The following is a 22,313-nucleotide window of genomic DNA, read 5'->3' as shown; positions in this document are numbered from 1 at the left end:
TTCTCTTCATGTCACTGGAGACGCCACAGCCACAGAATGGAACTTTATTCAGTCACAGATACTGACCCTCCATCCAAGAGCCCCAGAGGCAAGGGCCTGGGGCCCAGTGCTCTCTACCCAGAGCTGTCCTTGGGGCTGGGCAGGGTAGGACACTGGCTGGCAGCCAGAACTGCCTCTTGCTTACAGCCTTAGGCCTAGGTTTGCAGCAGCTGTGGCCTGGCCTCTCCCGGTGCTGGGGGCTTGGCTTTGTGCCCCAGTCCCCTTCCTGACTGAGCTCTATAAAGGACTATTAAAAAAAAAAAAAAAGAATATAAGCAAAGTGCTTTGGAAGAAAGGGAGAACACTGGAAACTGTCCAGAACACAGAGAACACCCTATTCCTGCTAAGAGGTGGAGGGAGAAGGTAGAGGCAGCCAGGTGCCCATGGGGAAAGCTGACACAAACTTCACTCCTGCCTGTATGATTTTAGACTCAAAAGAAGGATGTTCCACTAGGAAACCCAGAGAGACTCCAGGGTCCCTACAGAAATGCTGGGGCCATGCTGAGCTGTCCTGGCAGGCAGCCCTGGGGGCAGAGGAGCAGACATGCAGGATAATGGAAAGAGCCAGGGCCACCACTGGGAGGGAATCCTCAGAGCCCAGGCTCCCTGTTGAGCTGGGCCACCAGCTCAGTTCTGAATTTCAGGACCTTAGAAGTGAAGGAAGATGACATTCTCGTTTCTACCTGAGTTGTGCTTGCACAGAGGGAATGTCCGTCCCCTCGTGGACGTGAGGGGAATGCCCATGCCTGCCTCCTAAGTCCTATGGAGGAGGACCCACTACATCCTTTCCACCCCTCCTTCCCAGGCCCTTGGGCCCAGCTCTGGCCAGGAATGGGGGGAGGCCATAAAGGAGGAAAACCATGCCTTTCATTTTCTCCCTGTGGTCCTTATCGTCCATACATCCCAAATACTAGGAAGCTGAAGAAGACAGTGACCCCCACCAGGGAGACTGTGGCAGGTGCTGTGAAGAATTGGCGGTAATTGATACGGAAGTACCAGACCACACCCAGCAGCACCACAAACACAGGCACCATGAGGCTGCCCACACTGACGCCGAGGTTGGGTGGCTCAGTGGCCGAGGAGGGGGCCAGGGAGCTTGAGGGGCCTGCAACAGCTGACCCCGGGGGTGAGCGGTGACAGTGAATCACACAGTTGTCGGTAATGTTCAGGGAACGCAGTGTGCGGGCTGGGTCCTGCAGCAGGCGGCCCTGGTAGATCAGTTTCATCTGGCTCTCCTGTCCAGGGAAGTATTTACTGTAAGGGCAAGACAAAAGGAAAGACAGAGGGCGAGGAATGAGAAGGCTGAAAGGCAAGGCGCTAGGGGGTGGGGGAAAATTACAGGGTGGGTTTCTAAGGGAGGATTCCCCCGCCTGCCCCATAGAGGCTGCACTTGACACTTCCAAGCCCACGTACCTCTTCAGAGCACCCACAGTATCCTCTGGCCTGGCCACAGCGAGCTCCTCCGTGTCATTGAGGAATTTGAGCCGCACGCTGATGAGGCTGGGGCTGGGAGGCAAGCAGGTGCTATCCTCCGATCTCACAGGTGCCTCCAGACTGCTGTTTCCTGGGCCTGCCTGTCTTTTGGGCAGGCCTTGGATGTCAAGCAGATGCTCAAGGCTGGGCTCAACACCACCCCCAGCTCCAGGTTCCCCGGTGGGGTCTCCCCCACCTTCGCCAGCCTCTTCAGCCTTCTCATCATTACCCTCTGATGGATGGGGGTGTTCAGTTGGCTCTGGGGTGCCTTGGCCCGCTACCAGATGGTCCACATGCCCCAGGTGAAGGACGGATGTGTCGCCAGCTGACACAATAGTGCCCAGAAGTGGGTTGCTACCGCTGTCTGCTACGTAGGTAGAGAGCCAAGCTAGGACCAAGGCTAGAATGAGCACCACCACACCAGCCACCACAGTCACCTCATTACCCACACCCTCAATAAGGGTGACATCAGAGAGCTCCATGGCCTGGCTGCTGACCGGGTCCACACTGCAGGAATAAAGGGGGACAGTATCAGCAGGGAATGAGAGGTTGCAACCAGGTTTGTTTGTTTAGGTTCTAACTGACCTGGCCCTGAAAGAAAATGCAGTTCAGTATCCTAAAGAGACACAAACCTCCTAACTCTGGACCCCCAATCTATAGCTAAGGATTTACTCTTTACCTCTATTGTGAAATGCTGGCTTTCAGGTTCCACACCCTTCCTCTCACATTCCAATCCCCCAATAAGCATGGATCACCAGAAAAACGTTACAACTTTGTTGCTGCTGCTGTTACTGTCTGTTGCTTTTCTGGGAGGTGGGGGAAAACATGCTGCTTTGAGCCCTAAGTTTCCCTAGGATTTCTTTTTTGGTAAAGCAACTGCACTTCCTGAGATGCCTCTAAGGTGGCTTCAGAGAAACCAAAAAAGCCTGGAATATTTTATTTGGGAGTTCCTTTCGAGGCACAGCAGAGCCACTCTTGCCAGATTGTGTCGTTTGAACCCACTCTCATTCAATCATGGATTGAAGTCCAGATGTCAAGAGCCAAAGAAAATCAACTTATCAAGAGCAAAATCAGACCACCCCAAAGGGACACCTCTGTAGGGACCATCAGCAGACACTGTGTATGTCTCCTCTGAAATTCTTCTGGCAGCAAAGCAGGACAGACACCAGAAACATCTCCTAGGTCACCGTAGGCTCACAACTACAAAACCACTACCTGCATGGAACTGATTTAGAAAATATTCTAAAATGGCTCCCACAGCCCATATCGCAATCTCCCTTCTTTTAATGTGTTCTTGACAGTTCTTAGAAAGGTAGGAAGGATCTCTGCTCTTTGGAGCACCTCTTTCCCTTGGAGAATCTCCTGCTTTCACAGCTGTCCTTGGGCAAATCCAGTCTGATGATTATCATAACCTGATTGTTCTCACAGTGCCTTATCTACCTACCCATCTCTCCACTAAACTCCTGAAAGATCACATGTATTTCTCTATGTACCACAATGCCCAGCATAATCCCATAGCAGTTGCTCAAAAAATATTTGTGGAACATACCAACATGTGAATAGTTTTTCACCTCCTAATTTGGTACGTGTGCCCTGGAGTCGGGAAAACAGAAACCCCCAAACTAATTATAACCCTCGTCTTGCCTCTTACTAGCTCTATAACCTCAATTTTCTTAGAGCCTCAGCTTTATCATCAGTAAAATGGGGTTAAAAATAGTACCTACCTCATAAGGTTGTTTTGAAGATGACGGGAAATCATCGAAGCAAAATACTTAGAACAGTGCCTGGCACATTGCAATTGTTTAGTAAACAAATAGTACCAATTATCACTCAACAACTAACCCCTGATGGTTAAGAAGGTTGTCATTAACCCTGATTTACAGAGAAGGAAACTGCTGCGAACAGGCAAAAACGAGAGGCACAGGCACAGGGAACTTTCGAGGAGAGGGACCGGGTAGGACCCCAGGTTTCCCTCCTCAGAGGCCTTTGCTCTCCTCAACCTGTGAGCGACCGTGATGGCACGGTGAAGAGGGGTCTCCGATCCTGCCTTTCCTGACGCGAAGGCTCCGCGTTTGGGCGGTCCTATTCCCGCGGCGCTGGAGAGAGGTCCGTGGGGCCACTCGAGCCAAAAGGCTGCTTAGTTCCTATTGCTGTACCCAAACCCGTTACTCCCAGCCAGCGAGGGGTAGAATCGGGTGAGGGGGTCACAAACCATCCACACCCCTCAAACTTCGGGGCGGGGCTGGGACACTGGGGGCGGGGCTTGGGTACGCAGAGGAACATGGGAAATTAAAGGGGGACTGGACGGGTAGAGCACCTGGATAAGGAAGGAAGGCCTCACCTGAAACGGCCAGAATAAGTGTTTTGACTTCGCCAAGCCGGCCTATGGACTCACCTTTCCGTAGGGGCCAGGGGAGGGGCTGGCTAGCCCCGTTTCTACCCAGGGTACGGTCTCTTCCGGCTTCTCCCGGAAGCTGTTAGAACCAGAGACAGGAAGTCCCGCCCCCGTGCCTTGCAATGATGACGAAAATCTACGTAAAGCGGGCTGACGTAAACGTATTCTTTAAATAAAAGGGACAGGTTTCTTAGCGGAAGGAGGGGCGGAGTCATGGTTGGCGGGATCCTGGTCCTCCCAGGGCAGAGCCACGCCTAGTGGGCGAGGTCTACGGAGCCAAGGGTTGAGGGGCAGGGCCAGGAGGAAATTAGGGGAGGTGCTTGGGGAAGGGGTGTGGCTTCGGATCTGGACGTACTAGCAGGCTGGCACCGCTGGGCAGAACAGAGCGTCTTTTTCCTTCACAACTTTCTTCTTCCGGCCTTGCTCCAAGCCTCCCGGGCTGATTGGATTTATTACTAGTCTGCAACGCGCATTGAGCTCTGGGTTAGCGGAATCAGCCGAGACTGGTCTTTCTGACCTCCAAGAGTTCAACTCGGGGCTAGACGAGATGGCAATTTAATCACCGTCCGGTTCTCCGAGAATGCGGCCCCAGGTAGTGTGGAACCTTGGTAAATCAGGCAAGAAACCATTTCAAAGAAGGCACAGATTCCTTGCAGGCTTAGGGCACGGGAAAAGCAGGAGCCCCAAGAAAGGGGGAAATGGTTCAGCTTACAAGAGAATTTTTGCAATTAAAATTTGTTCTAAAGACGTTCTGTGGCGGGGTGGGTAGATGGTGTTGTTTTCCGGTGAACTATTGATTGAAGTGTAAATAGTACAGACGGGCAAACTCAAAAGCGAAGAGCTCGGTAGTTTTCACCAACTGAACACATCGGTGGAACCGGGACTCAGATCAAGAAACAGAAAATGACCACAGAACGGCCCTTCAGTCCTCTTCCAGCCACTCACTTCCAAAGAGTAGTCACTGTTCTGATTTCTGCCACCATAGATCAGTTTTCTGGTTTTGTATTTTGTACAAGTGGAATCAAACAGTATGTACTCTTGGTGTGTGGCTTCTTTTTTTCTTTTTCAGCCTTTTTTATTGTGGTAAAATATAAATAAAACTTACCATTCTTGACTATTTAAAGTGTCTAATTCAGTGGTATTAATGCACAATGTTGTATACCCATCATTACTGACCATTTTCTTGTATCCATTTTTCCTCCTCCCCACTTTATTCTACTTTCTGTCTTCTGTGGATTTGCCTATTCTAGGTAACTCTTGTAAGTGGAATCATACAATATCTATCCTTTTCGTCTGGTTTATTTCACTTAGGATGTTTTCAAGGATTATCTATGTTGTAGACCTGATGCGAAGAGATGACTCATTTGAAAAGTCCCTGATGCTGGGAAGGATTGAGGGCAGGAGGAGAAGGGGATGACAGAGGATGAGACGGTTAGATGGCATCACCGACTCGATGGACATGGGTGGGCTCCGGGAGTTGGTGATGAACAGGGAGGCCTGGCGTGCTGCGGTTCATGGGGTCACAAAGAGTCAGGCACGACTGACTGAACTGAACTGAATGTATCAAAATTTCATTCCTTTTTAAGGCTGAACAATATTCCATTGTATGTATATATCACATTTTTTAATCCAATCATCTATCAGTAGACATTTGTGTTTCCACTTTGAGGTATTATAGTTTCTGTGGACATTGATGTACGAGTATTAGTTTTAGTCCCTCTTTGCTCTTCTTTTGTCTGAGGGTTTTTTTTTCTTTCTTTCTTTTTGGCTGTGCTGGGTCTTGGTTGCTGCATGGGCTACTCTCTCTAGTTGTGGCGAGCAGGGGCTACCTGATAGTTGAGTTGCACCAAATTCTTATTGCAGCGTCTTCTTGCAGAGCATGGGCTTTACGGTGGTTGGACTTAAGCAGATGTGACTCCTGGGCTGTAGAGCATAGGCTGAGCTAGTTGTGGCCATGGGTTTAGTTGCTGTATGGCAGGTGGGATCTTCTTGGATCAGGTATCTGACTTGTGTTTCCTGCACTGGCAGGCAATTATTTACCACTGAGCCACCAGGGAAGCCCCTGTCTGACTTCTTTTGATCAATATTATGATTGTGAGGTACTGTTTTAATTTCTCTATAACTCAGTGCTTTCAGTGCTGTGGCCTGTGTTCAATCCCTGGTTGGGGAACTAAGATCCCACAAGCAGTATGCCATGGCCAAAAAAAATTTTTAAGACTGAGTACTGAGCTTTACCAAGTGAAGTTCCAAACAGGATAGCAGGTTCAAGGGCTCTCAATAAATATTTGAGGGAATGAAAAATCACTGAATTGAACCATTTAATGTTTTGAGAGTTTATTATGTGCCAGGCAGGCTCTGTACTAAGCACTTCACATACATTATCTCAGGGAGCCCTATCAAGTATATCATATTGTATCCACTTTACAGATTTGGAAACTGAGGCTCAGAAAGATCAAATAATTGTCCAAATTATACAGTTAGTGGTATAGCTAAAATCATCCATCTCACTCACTCCTCGCTAAATATATATATAGGGCTTCCTTGATAGCTCAGTTGGTAAAGAATCTGCCTGCAATGCAGGAGACCTGGATTCGATTCCTGGGTTGGGAAGATCCCCTGGAGAAGGGAAAGGCTACTCACTTCAGTATTCTGGCCTGGAGAATACTGGTGTCACAGAGTTGGACACAACTGAGTGACTTTCAAGAAAGAAAATGATATATATATATTATGTTATTGTCAATATTTGGTTTCCTATTCTTTAGCTGTTACCATAAATAGCATCTGGAGTATAATTTCATCCTATGAAAGAAAAAATATTTGTGTGGCTATATATCCAGAGAAAAAAATTGCATTAGAATATGACTTTGTTTCTATGTGGCCTTCCCAGGTGGCACTAGTGGTAAAGAACCCATCTGCCAATGCAGGAGACACGGGAGATGTGAGTTCAATCCCTGGGTCAGGAGGATCTTCTGAAGGGCATGGCAACCCACTTCAGTATTCGTGCCTGGAGAATCCCATGGACAGAGGAGAACTGGTGGGCTACAGTGCACAGGGTCTCAAAGAGTCAGACACGACTGAAGCGACTTATATATATTGTATTACCATAAAGCATTTCACAGACAGAAAAACAAATATCATATGATAGTGCTTATATGTGGAATCTAAAGAAATGGTACAAATGAACTTTATTTCCAAAACAGAAGTTGAGTCACAGATGGAAAAAACAAACTTGTGGTTACCAGCAGGGGGAAGGGGAAGGGATAAAGTGGCAGGTTGGGATTGACATATACGCACTACTATATATAAAATAGATAATAAGAACTTATTGAATAGTACAGGGAGCTCTATTCAATACTGTGTAATAACCTATATGGGAATAGAATCTAAAAAAGACTGGAGGTATGTTATGCATAACTGATTCACTTTTCTATACAGCAGAAATGAACACAACATTGTAAATCAACTATATTCCAATCAGGTATTAATTTAAGAAAGCATTCCACTTGTCAATGAATATTTTTAGAGCATCAGAGAATCGTTTAAATAGATATTCAACAGTATTACCTTCCATGTTGCACTGTAATTTTAAAATTCATTGTCTCATTTGGATAGACATTCAGATTGTTTTCAGCACTTTGCTGCTTTTTGTTCTGTTTGTTTGGCCACGCTGCATAGCATCCAGGATCTTAGCTCAGGGATAAGCTAAGATCCACACTCTAGCATTGGAAAAGCAGTGTCTTAACCACTGGACCGCCAGGGAAGTCTACTGTTTTGTTGTTGTTGTTGTTGTTTAATTTTTGTTTGGGCTGGGTCTTTGTTGCTGTGCAGGCTTTTCTTTAGTTGGGATAAGCAGGGGCTATTCTTTGCAGTGCTCAGGCTTCTCATTATAGTCGCTTTTCTTGTTGTGAGGCACTGGCTCTAGGGCACGTGGGCTTCAGTAGTTGCAGCAGGCAAGAATACTGGAGTGGGGAGCCATTCCCTTCTTCAGAGGATCTTCCCAACCCAGGGATTGAACCCTGGTCTCCTGTATTGCAGGTCGACTCTTTACCATCTGAGCCATCAGGAAAGCCCACTACTTTGTTTTTAAACTGCACTTTGATAGACATCTTTGATGACGGTTATTTGTACACATCCATTATTTCTTTTTCCCTAGAATAAACTCCTGGAAATAGAATTGCTGGGTCAAAGGATGTTCACATTTTTAAGATTTTTGCTATATGGTGCTGTGTTGTTCTCTAGAAGGTTGTACCTATTTTCATGCCCATCAACAGTGTGAGGAGAGCCCTAATAATGTTCTTGTCCCCTCAAACAGTGTAGATGCTAGAGAGGAACAGGGAATAGATGGGGGAGGTTCAGAGAAATAGAATCCTGAAGATGTTTATAAGCCACGAGGAAAGAACAGAGGAGAAGGGGAGAAGTGAAGATAAATGCAATCTGAGAAGGGAATCATTGACTGAGCGATGGCCTCTGAAGCCAGGAAGGGCTGAGCCAGCAACTAGGGCTTGCCCTGCAGAGGATGTGGGAAATCTGTCTTGCCTACAGCCCCAGATACCTGATCCCTCTATTCAGGATTAGGGATATACACCCTGTGTTATATACCATTCCCCATGCTACATGTCATTTTTCATTTTCTGTCTTACCAAATTCTTTGAAGGTGGGAACTATGTTTTGTTTTTATTCTAGTATTCCCAAAGTCTATCCAGTGCCTGCATGCAGCGAATACTTGATAAAAATTTATTAAGCGAATGATAGATGTAATTCAGAGAAGATGGGGAAAGAGCTAGGGATGCATTTTGTGAATGTGTACAGCAAAGGACAGGATGCAGTTAAGAGTGTTTTGAGTCCTGCTATGCTAAGTCACTCTGGCTCTTTGCAACCCTGTGAATGGTAGTCCGCAGGCTCCTCTGTCCATGGGATTCTCCAGGCAAGAATATGGAATAGGTTGCTATGGCCTCCTCCAGGGGATCTTCCTGACCCAGGGATCAAACCCGCGTCTTAAGTCTTGTGTCTTCTGCATTGGGAGATGGGTTCTTTACCACTAGGACCACCTTTTGAAAGAGGGACTTTTGGGATTAGGGTTTTCCAAGATTTATTGTACATATATGTATATACACATACATATATATAATTTGGCTGTGGTGGAGCTTCGTTGCTGCATGCAGGCTTTCTCCATTTGCACTGAGAGGGGACTACTCTTCATTACTGTACGTGGGCTTGTTATTATGGTAGCTTCTCTTGTTTTGGAGCACAGGCTCTAGTGCGCAGGTTCAGTAGTTGCAGCTCGTGGGCTTTAGAGCGCAGATTCAGTGATGGTGGTGTCTGGGCTTAGTTGTTCTGCAGCATGTGGGATCTTCCCAGAGCAGGGACCGAACCTATATACCCTGCATTGACAGACAGATTCTTAAATCACTGGGCCACCAGGAAAGCCCTGGGGTTAGGTTTTTGACGGTGGAGGAATTATGAAGGGAAAAGAAAGGAAAGAAGGAAGACTTCAGTTGGGACTATACCACTATCTAAAGCTGGCCTCTTATATGTAATAATCATTTAAAATTAACATTTCAGTGGGTCTTAGGTCCTTATCTGTTTATTTTTCCTAAAATATTGAACTTGGGTATTTTTATACCTTTATGTCAAATTATGATGGCTGTGGAGTAACAAATGTATCTGTGAATCCTGGATGTTGCCTTAACTAAATACATTTATAGTAAATCCATTTTATAAAAAAATCAGAAAGTACTCCTTCCCTAACCACTAGGTAAGTTGTTTCATGTTTGCCCATTTGCTAGGCAGAGGGGTGTCTGTTCCTTTAATTTACATTCACTGGATTGCTAGTGAGCTAGCACATTTGTCATGTCTCATCAACCACCTTGTAAATTAACAATTTAGGCCTTTTGCCTTTTCTTCTCTTCAATTTTTCTTTAAATTTCACAAGAATCCATGGGTACACCCCTTTGTCAAAAATTCAAATGCAGACCATAAAAAGCCCCACTGGCACAGTTCCTCTCTCCTCCTCAAAGGAAATTCTTGGGCACCTGCCTTTCAGGCCTTTTTCTATTCAGCTCCAGTCATGAGGTTTGGTTTTGTTTGCTGTCCGCATTATATTTCAACCTTGGTAATAGTCTTGGTAATCTTTCCCAAGGCAGTACATGTGCTCGTCACTTGGACTCTATGCCCAGATCACTCCTGCTGCGGGTATACCCTTTGTAAGGACTGAATTGTATTCCATAGTGTGGATTTGTTTACCATTTCCCACATGTTGAGTTGTTGCAAGCAAGGCTGAGATGAATACTGCCATGTGTACCAGCCTTTGGTGTAACTGGGGAGCTATTGAAGGGCATTGCTTAATTGCCCATCAAAGAGGCAGTTTCCTTTCTGACCCTCTAGGATGAGCAAGAACTTGTGTCTCCAAATCGTCACAGGTACTGCGTATTAGTCTTTAAAATGTACCCCCTGCAGGAATTCCCTGGTGGTCCGTGGTTAGGACTCGGTGCTTTCACCAGAGTGGCCCAATTCAGTCCCTGGTCAGGGAACTAAGATCCTGCAAACTGTGTGGCACAGCCAGAAAAAAACAGTCCCTCAATCTAGTAAGAGAATTAAATCTTATTGTTGTTTTAATTTGCATTTCCTTAATTACTGGTGAGGTTGAGCATGACTGTTCATTACTTTGACAGATATTTGCATGTCCACTCTCTGCAAGACACTGTACAAGCACCAAGTCAGCAATGGTAAATAAAAGAGACGTCATTCCTGCCCTTAGAAATCAAGAAAATGAAATCTTTTAGTGGCAGATACTTTTGTCAACATTTTGCCTTTTACTTGTGTTTATGATTCAGTGCTTTTATAACCAAATTTAAATTTTTTTCTGTATCCAGATAAGTCTGTATCCAGATGAGTCTTTTTTCTTCTATGCTTTTACATAGAAAAATCTCATCCCAAAATCAGATGCATAATCACATGCATCTTTGGGGCTTTTTAAATTGGGTATCTTGTCATTGTAAGTATGACAGAAAAAGCCACGCTCACTGGGGTCTGCCTGCTCTAAAGGGGGAGACAGCTTAGCATCCTCCCCTGAGAGTGAGGCTCCTGGCTTGGCCCCAGGACTAGAGGGTACTTCTCTCTCTTCACTTGGCCTTTTGGATCTGTGAAATTAAAGCAGAAATTTCATCCAGAAAGGAGACGTTGCTACTCTGTATAACGAGGTCAAAGACTATCTTCTAGTTATTGAAAGGAAATACCGACAGATGCAACTCTCTGCACAGGAGGGGAGGATGGGCAGCAGCTGCAAGAGACTGACCCAGGCAGGACTCCTGATCCATCTCTAGCCCAGAGTCCCTCACCTCAGCAAAGGGACAGGAGAACAGGCTGCTGACAGCCCCCTCCTCCAGTGGGTACTGCAAGTACAGGGTCTGGAAAGGTTCCTGTTGTTGTATTTAAGAAAAGAAACAAACCACAATTTTAAAATTAAGTAATTACTTTTGGTTGTGCTGGGTCTTCCTTGCTGCACACTGGCTTTTCCTAGTTGCGGCAAGTGGAGGCTACTCTCGAGTTGCAGCGTGTGGGCTTCTCATTGCGGTGGCTTCTATTGTTGCAGAGTGTGGGCTCTTGGTGCGTGGGCTCAGTAGTGGTGGCACATGGGCTTAGTTGTCCCTAGGCACATGGGATCTTCCCTGACCAGGGATCAAACCCTTGTTCCCTGCATTGGCTGGTGGATTCTTAACCACTAGACCACCAGGGAAGTCCTCCTGTGTTGTTCTTACACCATTTTTCCTATCACAAGAGTAACAACTGATCTGTGCAGAAAACTTGAGAATCACAGAAGAGTACGATGGATGGGGAGTAAACACGGAGCGATAGGTATCTCAGGCGTATTTCAACCTAACAACAGCCACGCTTTGGTCTGTGCACAAATCATTTATTTGCATTCATAAAAACTGGCTTAGCTTAAAAAGCTTCCTCTTAAGGATGAATAGTGGTAATTTTGCCTCTGGGACCACAGCAGGAAGTGAGAGAGAGTAGGGGAAAGCTGATGGCTGGTTCTCCTGTCATGGATCCTCAAAGACCACAAAGACCATAGTTAAAGGCACTGTGCATCACTGGGTGGTGGGGAACACAACCATAAATGGGTGGGGGACATCATGCATTTCTTTCTCCCTCAACAGCCATTTCCTGAAAGGCCTGTTTAAGGAATATAGTCCAGTCTCAGTGTCATTGAGGCAGATACAGGTTCCTAAATAAATAAGTACAATACTGAGGAAGGCTACCTACTGGAGACGAAATAGGCTCTGCAGAGAGAGGGCTATTGGGCTGAGTCTTGAGGATCATATCAGCTTCAACCAGGGCGAAAAAAGATGTGGGAAGGGTAGACCAAGTAGAGGGAACAGCACAAGTAGATGCGTGGAAGCTAAGGGGAGCAGCTCATATCTGGCAATCCAGTAACTCATTTGCTAAGGCTGGGTTACAGGAGCCTTAGAAGGGGAAAGCAGGATCAGGAGGCCAGAGAGCTTGGCGGAGGCAGGGACTAAATACTTATTCTGCCTTGTTGAGATTTGATATTATCCTGAAGGTAGTGTAGAGCCACTGAAGGTCATGATCGGAGCTCTGATTACCAGCATCCTTGCAGGGCACGGGGATTTCAAGACCAGTCAGTGAGGTCCTCCCTCAAGGTGACAAAGGTAGATCGGGCTTTGGCAGTACAGCTAGAGGCAGAGTCTGTCCCTCTTTAGGAGGCTGAATGGGTACATGAGGAGCAGGGCAGAGGGGATGACAAGATCACTTCCTCCTGGCTTGGGGTCTGCCTGGATGGTGGGGCCATCATCCACTTAGGCAAAGGAGGAGGATGCGGGCAAAGGTTGAATCTGCAGACCTCCCCATTGGAGAGAGGAGCTGAAGTTCAGGTCAGGCTGGAGGTCAGCAGGTGGCTCAAGAAGCCAATAAATGGATGAGCTGGCCCCGGAGGACATGTGGATGAGAGTGTGGACAAGAAGGTCAGAGACTGGTCCTCCAGGGTTGGGAGGGATGACTGATGGGAAGGGCAGGACAAGCTCTGGCAGTGGCTGGGCATGGGGCTCACTGGATACGCCCCTCCACACGCAGCAGCAAGTAGTCCTTGAGGAGCGGGGGCAGTGGGAGGCAAGAGGCAGCCTGTCGGCAACGGCTGCCCAGCTGAGCACGCACAGCCAGCCGTGCCAGGTGCTGCAGCCGTCTTGGCTGGTTCACCATGCTCAGGGCCGAGCTGTAGAAGGCTTCGTGCTCCTAGGTCAGGAGTGGAACAGGGTCAGATGGCCCAACACCCTGACTCTGCCCTTCCCTCTGGGGGCAACCTAGTGGTGGGGCCCTGAGATTCTACAACATAGATCCACCTGGGCATGTAGTATATCTCACAGGACTCAGATTCAGAACCAAAGGCCCTGCAGGGGTCATGGGAGCTGAGATCACACTGCAGGGCAGGGTCTCAGCCATGTCTACACCCACCTCCCCCGACTCCAACAGTGCTGTCTACTGAGTCAGAGATGCCTGATAAATGTCTATACTGATGCAGGTAAGAGGCTAGAGAGGTGTGTGTAACTAAAGGTTGTTCTAAGCTGCCAGGGGGCAGGGAACGCAGAGGTTTCACTCTGCCCATCCTCCTCCAGCCCAGGGTTCCCCTTGCTCCTGCTTCCAGGAAGCCCATCCTGGGTGTATAGGCCTAGGGTTCACCCTTCCTCTCTACCTCCCCCAGAGCCCAGGAAGGAGCTGTGCAGGTAGGGTAGACATACCTGCCACAACTCGGGGAGCACGGCCTCCACCCAGGTATCACAGGATGGGACACAAGGGTAGGCATTAAGCAGGACTTCTAGGGCCCGAGGGAAGTTGGCACAGTGTCTCAGCATCTAGAAACCAAAAGAGATTCTTAAGGGCACCATGCTTCCACCAACCAGCCTGGGCCACTATAGTTATATCCAAATTTGAGATGCCAAGATCTGAGTCCCTCCTAATCCTTCTCTAGCCTCAGTTTATCCCACATTTCAAGTGTGTTCCAATCTCTTTGGGGGCTTTTTTCTCTGTTGGACACTCTCCTCCATAACTCTCGCTGGTCCCTCCCAAGATGGGGACCGACCTCTGGCATAGACGATGGGCTCTTTATCTTTTGGCCTCTCTTCCCCGGTGGCTGGGCAATTCCAGTTCCAGGCACCCCCTGCCCGCCAGGAGCCTCTCACCTCTGGGCGTACAGGCTGGGCCCCATAGTCCAGCAGCGCGGCAAAGAGGACCTCGGGCTCCCAGTTGGGGGCGTCCTGGACAGCCTGCAGTGCACAGTCCATGGGCGTGTGGCCCGCTTCGTTGGGGACCGCCGCACAGGCCCCGTGGCGCAGCAGCAGCTCGGCCAGGCCCCCGCAGCCGTTGGCACAGGCGTTGTGCAGTGGCGTGTGGCGCTTGCGTCCAGCCGCCCGGGCATCGGCCCCAGCCTCCAGAAGCCGGCGCGCGGCGGCCTGGTGGCGGCGGCTGCTGCTCGGCCCCTCGGCCCCAGCGCACGCCGCGTTCAGGGCCGTCTCGCCCTGGCTGGTGCGCAGGTTCACATCGGCGCCGTGCTCCAGGTAGAGAGCCACATGCTTGTCCAGGCCGCGCGCCGCCGCCACGTGCAGGGGCGTCACCTCGCTGTCTCGCGCGGCCAAGTTCACAGACGCTCCCGCCTCCAGCAGCAGCTTGGCGCACCTGGGGACAGAGTACAAGGCCCCCGAGACAAATCCTGTCATCCCTGACCCCTTCTTCCCACCCCTCTTGGCTCAGGTGAACCTGGTGACCACCGCCAGACTCATGGAGGCCCCGTGACTAGGCAGAAGAGGAGGAGGGCCCATCCAAGCCACCTGGAGCATTTTGGTTTTCAGCCCAGAAAGGTTGTGGTGCAACTCAGGACACACAGCAAGTTAGTAATTAATACTCACTGCCTGAGACCGTCCCTCCTAGAATCTAACCTGACTCCCCCATCAGATTGGGACCCCAAGGCCTGGCTCTGAATCACTTGTGAATGGTCTCTTCTAACATTTTGATAGCCACTTTTCAAAAAAAGTTTTGAAAACCCACTAATCTGTATACCATGCAGCATAGAAAATTGAGTGTAACCCTTCCCCCACCATCACCAAAGAAAATAGAAATAGAAGTTCTAATTAAAGTAAAAAAAAAAAGTCCAAAGTCCTAATTAGTATTTTCTTCCTGCCTCCAAACATGAAGGGCTTCCCAAATATAAAGACCACCCTTCTTGGCCAACCACACCCACTCCAGCAAAGGAAAGGCACTTGGGTGTCCCCCTTACTCCACTCCCTCTAGAGAAAACAACCAAACCCAAACAACCAAAACCAGATTTTAGGGAGCACAGACTATAAGGAGCACAGCTTTAGGGAACACTGGTTCAGTCTTCTCGTTCCTGGAAAAATTATAGGTCAAACACTGTTGAGGCAAATACGCATTGTTAAACCACCATGGGGTAAACCAAACATTCTTGCAAACTAAATTAATGATGTTACTAAACTAACAGCAATTTTAAAAGCCAGAACAGTAGCCACTGGAAACTCAGGAGCAGATCCGTCAGACTCCAGTGAAACCCTGATGACCAAGTGTCATTCCCCAAAACAGAGTTCCAGCTCCCTTCAGTGCATGCTCAGGGACCAAGAGTTGAGCAGCATCTAGCCAGCCACAAACTACATAATTTATTTCCTTGGTAAATTCTAATCATAGACTAATTTTTGTTTCTATTGTATATACTAAATTTAAATAACTCCAAGAAGCTCGTTCAGTCAGGTTCCATTCTCATTTCACTTAAAAGAATTAAGTCTGGACGTCCCTGGTGGTCCGGTGGTTGGAATTTACCTGCCAATGCAGGGGACATGGGTTTGATTCCTGTTCCGGGAAGATTCCACATGCCACGGAGCAACTAAGCCTGTGTGCCACAGCTACTGAAGCCTGCATGCCTAGAGCCTGTGCTCTTCAACAAGAGAAGCACCCCCAATGAGAAGCCCAAGTGCTGCAACCAGAGCATAGCCTCCACTCACCGCAACTAGAGAAAGCTGTTAGGCAGCAAGGGAGACCCAGTGTGGCCAGAAATAAATAAAATAAAAAATTGAGGGAAAAAAGAATCAAGAATGCTAGAAAGTACACCACATGCCCATAAAAACTCAAGAAAGGACTGGAAATTTTGGATCATTTCTGGGTCCATCACTGATCTAGATCTATGTGGGGAGGGGGCCCCAGCACTGGGGCTGTGGAATGTCTTCCAGGAGCCCTTGACTCCTTATCCTCGCCAGCTCTATCTGTGGGCCTGACTTGTAAAAGTGCAAATACCATCATGTAGAGGGTCCAAGAACCTGTTGACCTTAAAAAGGTGGGAAGAGGAGGTGTGCCTCATATTAAGATCAGAAAACACTGGGTCAGATCTTGATGCCTACCTCTAAACAACTAGGAATGTGGCTGCAAAGGGTTCCCAGGCAATAGCAAACTGCAGTTGAAAAGAGTTTTCCCCCAAAGCAACAAGGCTTCTGCTTCCTGGGATTAGCTGATGTGACTTTGGAGAGGTCACTAAACCTTTCTGAGTCTCAGTTTTATCCTCATAGAATGTGACCTGTCTTCCAAGCTGCTACCAGAAGATGTTTTCTGTTATGTGAGCTGGAGACACACACACACACACACACACACACACACACACACACACACACACACACACGCACACACACGCACACACTCTGCCTCCCAAAACCATCTCAACCCCTGGACACCTACTGTAAGGACTCAGGGACCGTGCAGAGGTGCAAGGGGGTTGTGCCTTCCTCAGACAACACGTTGACCTTGGCGCCGAAGGTCACCAGCAACTGCACACAGTCGAACTGGGCCCGGGCACAGGCCTCATGCAAGGCTGCCCGGCCCCCAACCCGAGCATCCAGCTCAGCTCCCTGCCGGATCAGGTAGCGGGCGCAGTTGGTGTAGCCTCGGGCAGCAGCGATGGTGAGAGGTGCAGTGTGCTTGGCCTTGGGGGTCAGCACCCAGAATCCTGGAGAGAGCAGGCAGTTTTAGGGGGTTGGGTATGAGGCCAGCGGGCAGGGCATGCTGTTGTCTACAACTCTGCATGTTGGGCTGAGCACAACCCTGTGCTTATCTGTACCTGTGGAGAGGGGCTCCCTCAAGCCCCCATTTGAGAGTGTAATCCGGAACAGCCTTTTAGAACAGTTTGTCAGTCTGTGAAAATCATATGTGTCATAAAAAGAAACATTTAATTGCTCTTTTTTTTTTGGCCCCACTGAGCAGCTTGTGGGATCTTAGTTCCCTGACCAGGGATTGAACCTGGGTCCTGGCAATAAGAGTGCTGAGTCCTAACCACTAGACTGCCAGCAAATTCCCTTAATTGCTCTTTAAAACTACAAGGGCAGCTAAGGAGGTCAATCCTATTAAGGAAACTTCTGGGTCTTTGAGCTGTTGGTGGAGTACTTGGCTCTTTTTGTTAACTTCAGTTCAGTTTAGTCACTCAGTCGTGTCTGACTCTTTGCGACCCCATGAATCACAGCACGCCAGGCCTCCCTGTCCATCACCAACTCCCGGAGTTCACCCAAACCCACATCCATCGAGTCGGTGATGCCATCCAGCCATCTCATCCTGGGTCGTCCCCTTCTCCTCCTGCCCCCAGTCCCTCGCAGCATCAGAGTCTTTTCCAGTGAGTCAACTCTTCGCATGAGGTGGCCAAAGTACTGGAGTTTCAGCCCCAGCATCATTCCTTCCAAAGAACACCCAGGACTGATCTCCTTTAGAATGGACTAGTTAGGTGCTCTAATATTTGGGAGGGGAAGGAGTTATGCATAGGAGGGCCTGGAACTGACTTGGGGAATAGCCAAAGGAAAGCTGAAGAAGTCCTAGGATATTCCCTGAGTGGGGAGGGTGGGGTGAAAGTGTGGGGAAGGGTGGAGGGCGGGGGATAAGAGGTGGGGGTGGGGAAAGGAAGGGTAGGAGGAGGGGTTGATCATAGGACTGGTGTTGGATCCAAATTGTAGAAATAGCCAAGGTCTTGTTTGAAGGACATAGATGCCTAATCTCCGACCATCAGTTGTTTGCATTGTAGTGAAGTGAATTCCTGGGTTTCCTAAATCTTGGGTAAAACATGCTTTGTTTTTTATTAAGATTGAAATTAAGGCCAAGTTCCATTTGGGAGATGGGGGACGTGCTGCAGAATGAGACCGAGATGCCCTGGGTGGGGTCACATCTCTAACAGCTAAAGGACTTTGGAGCCAGTGGTGACTAATAGCATAAATTCTTCAAGGATTTTGAACCCCCAAATCCATAGGTGGAGGTTGAGGCAATTTCCTGTTAATCAGTTTTTCTTCTTTTTGTGTGTTGGTTTATTTTTCCTCTCTTTTTTTCTCTTTGGTCTTTTTTTTTTCTTTTCTCCTGTCAATCTGAAGAATGGAGCGATCTTTTTTTTAAGTTAGTTTTTACTGGCAGATAGTTGATTTCTTATCGTTTGGTTTACATTGACAAACGCTCTGGTCAGAATAGATCTTAAGGATACAAAGATGTTGGTCATATTGTTATTTAAAGTAGATTTTTAAAAAAGGAACCTAATCTAACCAATCTATTGGGTTTCCCTGGGTGGCTCAGACGGTAGACCCATGTTTGATCCCTGGGTTGGGAAGATCCCGTGGAGAAGGAAATGGCAGCCCACTCCAGTATTCTTGCCTGGAGAATCCCATGCACAGAGGGGCCTGGTGGGGTCTCAAAGAGTCGGACACGACTGAGAGACTAACACTGCATAAGTCATGGGCCAACCATACAACAGAATTGATGCACCTATTTAAAATATTATATGGACTTAACAGTTATTGCCACAGAAACATGTTAAATGAAAAAAATCAGGCTATAAATAGCATCTGGTGTATAATTTCATTCTATGAGAGAAAAAATATTCCTGTGGATATATATCCAGAGAAAAACATTGCATTAGAATATAACTGTATTTCTATGTGGGCTTCCCAGGTGGTGCTAGTGGTAAAGAACCCTCCTGCCAATACAAGAGACTCAAGAGACACGGGTTCGATGCCTGGGTCTTGAAGATCCCCAGGAGAAGGAAATAGCAATCCACTCTAGTATTCTTGCCTGGAGAAACCCATGGATAGAGGAGCCTGGCAGGCTACAGTCCATAGAGTCGCAAAGAGTGGCACACATACATGTATTTCTATGTAATTCCAACAACATGTTAATATAACTTTAATTCTGAAAAGAATACAAACCACTAAGCATGCCTCAGCTCTGTTTAGGAGGGATCTAAAATGGGAAGTGGGAGGGGATGGTCTATTCTCTGGGCTGGAGAGGGGAGATTGGGCCCAGGCTCTCTCCCATCCCCACCCCTACCTTCCTCCCTACCCCTCCTCTTCTGCCCCCACCGGGTGCTCCTTACCCTGTTCAGCTGACCAGGCCAGCTGGTTGCTCACAGTCTCCACAATCATGTTGGCAGCGTCTTCATCTTGGAACAGGGCTTTGATCTGCTGCAGCTCACCGGAGAACAGGGCATTGTGCACAGCTGGGTCCCGGCAGGAACGGCGTGGCCTAGTGAGCCGGGCCTGGGAATCTGGGGGGCATCTTTGGCTCCGGCACTGCTGGGCTGCTGCCCGCCGCCGGTCCTCCCATTCCAGCCACTCCCGCTGCAGGCGGAGAGAGCGCAGGGTGGAGGAGGTGAAGGGGAAGGTCTCCTCTGCCATGGCAGGGGGGCCCAGGGCGGGGGATCCAGGAGTCTGGGCGGCAGCAGCTGGGCAGGGCTGGTTCCCTCGCCTGACTGCCACCCTTGCTCTGAGGAGCCACCCTGCCCCCTCACTCGTAACCCAAAGAAAGGAGCAGCTGAGGCTATAAATAGGCCCTTCGCTGCTCTGATAAACAGGGTTTGCCCAGAGTCATGATCTTGGTGCAGAGAAGGTGTTGGGCCAACCCCCAGCCCAGGGTTGGGATGGCCCCTGTGGATACCCTCTGACGGGGGAGCTGGCCCCCAGATGAACCCCAGGTCTGCATTCTCCCACTTTCCTGGAGTATCTTGGGTCGGCCAGGTCCGAGGTAAATGAGTCAATCAGAAATAGACTGGACAGGGCTCTCTGATGTTGGCTGGAAACCAGGCCCCAGCCCAGGAAATACCGGCAGGTCACATCGGAGTTCCAACAGCTCTGCTCAGCATCTGCATTAACAACACTAACTCCGCACATATGGGCCCAGAGCTTTAGAATACTCAGATTGTTTTTATATCCACCTTTACTCAGATCACCATACAGATTTCTTGGCTCTTCCCGGGTAAACAGCACCTTGGTTTTGACAATAAATTATATGATCAGGCTGATTATCACAGTTTGAACTCCTCTGAGATGGGTGGTCTTATGTCTGTTTCATGGATGAGGCACTTAAGGCTTAGCAAGGTGAAACCACTTGCTCAAGGTCACAGCTTGTGACGGGGAGCCAGGCTGGGGTCCTGTGCGTCTGACTCCAGAGATGGAATGATTCAGGAAGAGCGCCTCTCCCCACCTTCCAAGCAGGACAGCATGGTCCCTAACGCTGCCTTCAGTGAATCTTGGTTAGGCTTTTCTTATTTGATTTTCCCTAGCTCCTAAAAGGGCTCACATGCCTGCCTGAGGAGGACCAAGGGCTTGACCTCACAACTCTGGGGACCATGGAGACCTTCAAGCTGCAAAACCACTCACCCAAAGTGCTCTGCTCTTGGGAGCCTCTAGGGGGAGGAATGAGGCCGTGAAACCGCACTAGCTGCTGTGGGTTCCCAGCAGTAAAGGGGAGGGCGGGAGGGAGGCTGGCCAATCCTGGCCCCAGAAGCTCTCCTCAGCTCTGGGTGGAGGGTGGCCTCTGGGCCCCTCAGGGTCGGCCTGTCCCTATCCTGCCCTGACTGCAGGTGCACGCCCTGGCTGTCCCGCTCCACACACACACACACACACACACACACTCCACCTCATTCCCACATTTTCAATTACCATCTCAAGACCTTTAACCCGGACCAGCTTAGCCTCCTACCTGGTATCCCCTCTTCTGCTCCACTGCCCATAGGGAAGGATCTATCTGAAATGGTTCATTTCCCAGCTTAAAAACGTTTGCTGAATTCTGCCCTCTCCCACTAAACCCCGTGCCCTGGTTTGGCTCCGCGTCAGGCACCATTCCCCTCACATTTCCTAGCCCTTCCCTCCGCTTGGAAGTCCCTTCTGATTCATCCCTCAAAGTCCACCTCAAAGGTCACCTGCTCCGGGAGACACCTGCTCAGGTCTCCCACCCCTGAGGCTCCAGCCTCTCCCCATCCATGCTCCTGGAGGACCGCTTGTGTCATGTACTGTGGCCCACAGCTTGCTGCCCTGGATATGGGCTCCAGAGCAGGACCTGAGTGGGTTCAGTTGGGTTTCTGGTCCCCTGCAGGACATGGCACACAGTAGGTCTTGTCGCAGGCTGGCCTCCTGTGAGTAGCATGTTGACTGAAGAACCCCGTTCTCCACCAGAGCGGACACACATCTGCCTGCCCATGTGTGTGGCAGCAGCCTAGGCTGTTTCTGGCTCTGCCTTTACCCAGAGTTCACCCACTCTGGCCCCAGCTTCTTGGTGGTATTCCAGGGTGGGGAATCCCAGAGAAGCAATGAGATCATGCCCAGCGAGGGCTTAGAGATCCTCAGAGAAAGGCGCCTCTATAAATGCAGGTGTGATTAACCCTGTTGGCACCCATTTGGTGTTTTAATTGCCCCGCCAACAGCCCAGCTGAGCACCCACATCTGGGTTCCCAGGGTTGGGAGCTGGCAAGGTGGGTGGGGCCGTGAGGGGCCTTCTCCGAGGTTCACAGTAGTCATTGTGAGCGGGGCCTGAGGCTGTGCTGACCTCCCCAGCCTCTCTGCAGCCTTCTTGCCACAGGCCTGAAGGTGCTGACTACAGCTCAGTCCCCAGAGACACATATGTTCTGTGTCCTGTCCTTAGCCTTAACTTCCTGAGGGCAGAGGAACTATACACAGCATTAACTTCCTGAGGCCTTTACTTTAACCCACACAGGAACCCACAGGGAGCCCAGTTTTATTGGCAGAAACCGGGCCAGGTGGCTGGATACCCAGCCTGTCTTCTGGGAGCTCAGAGCCTATGGGGTGATGGAGTACACAAGAAACCAGGACATCTGTCAGGATGGTTAAGAGTGAAGAACAGAGCTCCAAGGGGCTGAGGGGGGATGGGTACACAGGCCGGGAGAACAGGTGGTTTAGCTGCACGAAGACCACTGGAGTAGAAGGGCTCTGGCCCAGATCTAAGCTAGAGAGGCAGAGCTGGGGAGTTAGTGGGGGAAGAGATGGAACTATGCGGTGTGCTCAGGTGTTGTTCAGTCACCAAGTTGTGTCTGACTCTTCCTGGTCAGCCCTCTAGGCTTCCTGGTCCCTCACCATTTCCC

General features: G+C 49.2%; 2 protein-coding genes across 4 annotated transcripts; both read right to left on the bottom strand.

Annotated features, from left to right (window-relative positions):
- Positions 1-28: 28 nt before the first annotated feature.
- On the bottom strand, positions 29-4,003 carry TMUB2 (transmembrane and ubiquitin like domain containing 2). 3 transcript variants are annotated; one of them, XM_004013410.6, is made up of 3 exons: positions 3,237-4,003; positions 1,453-2,019; positions 29-1,293 (listed from the first exon to the last, which is right to left on the bottom strand). In XM_004013410.6, exons 1-3 carry the CDS (start codon positions 3,269-3,271, stop codon positions 927-929), a joined length of 969 nt encoding a protein of 322 aa, XP_004013459.2. In that variant the 5' UTR covers positions 3,272-4,003; the 3' UTR covers positions 29-926. The 3 variants fall into 3 exon arrangements, with proteins under 3 accessions (XP_004013459.2, XP_042111996.1, XP_027830245.1); XM_042256062.2 differs by having other exon boundaries at positions 3,854-4,003; XM_027974444.3 differs by having other exon boundaries at positions 3,908-4,003.
- A 281-nt stretch (positions 4,004-4,284) lies between these two features.
- On the bottom strand, positions 4,285-19,704 carry ASB16 (ankyrin repeat and SOCS box containing 16). The gene is made up of 5 exons (XM_015098825.4): positions 19,314-19,704; positions 16,655-16,922; positions 14,104-14,596; positions 13,663-13,776; positions 4,285-13,159 (listed from the first exon to the last, which is right to left on the bottom strand). The coding sequence occupies exons 1-5, from the start codon at positions 19,612-19,614 to the stop codon at positions 12,974-12,976; spliced, it is 1,362 nt and encodes a 453-aa protein (XP_014954311.3). The 5' UTR covers positions 19,615-19,704; the 3' UTR covers positions 4,285-12,973.
- Positions 19,705-22,313: the final 2,609 nt, after the last annotated feature.

Source organism: Ovis aries, chromosome 11, assembly GCF_016772045.2.
Source record: "Ovis aries strain OAR_USU_Benz2616 breed Rambouillet chromosome 11, ARS-UI_Ramb_v3.0, whole genome shotgun sequence".
Lineage (NCBI taxonomy): Eukaryota > Metazoa > Chordata > Mammalia > Artiodactyla > Bovidae > Ovis > Ovis aries.
Note: the sequence above shows the minus strand (reverse complement) of the source record. Positions and strands in the feature narration are given on the sequence as shown.

Bases quoted from the DNA above. Each gene is read 5' to 3' on its own strand.
- TMUB2 (XM_004013410.6), bottom strand. From the start codon at position 3,271: ATGATTTCCCGTCATCTTCAAAACAACCTTATGAG. The intron at 2,020-3,236 runs GTAGGTACTATT...TTATTCCTGCAG, and splicing joins CTTCAAAACAACCTTATGAG to TGTGGACCCGGTCAGCAGCC. The intron at 1,294-1,452 runs GTACGTGGGCTT...TTGCCCTTACAG, and splicing joins ACTGTGGGTGCTCTGAAGAG to TAAATACTTCCCTGGACAGG.
- ASB16 (XM_015098825.4), bottom strand. From the start codon at position 19,614: ATGGCAGAGGAGACCTTCCCCTTCACCTCCTCCACCCTGCGCTCTCTC. The intron at 16,923-19,313 runs GTAAGGAGCACC...TGCTCTCTCCAG, and splicing joins GGCCTGGTCAGCTGAACAGG to GATTCTGGGTGCTGACCCCC. The intron at 13,777-14,103 runs GTGAGAGGCTCC...TTTGGTTTCTAG, and splicing joins CCCAGCCTGTACGCCCAGAG to ATGCTGAGACACTGTGCCAA.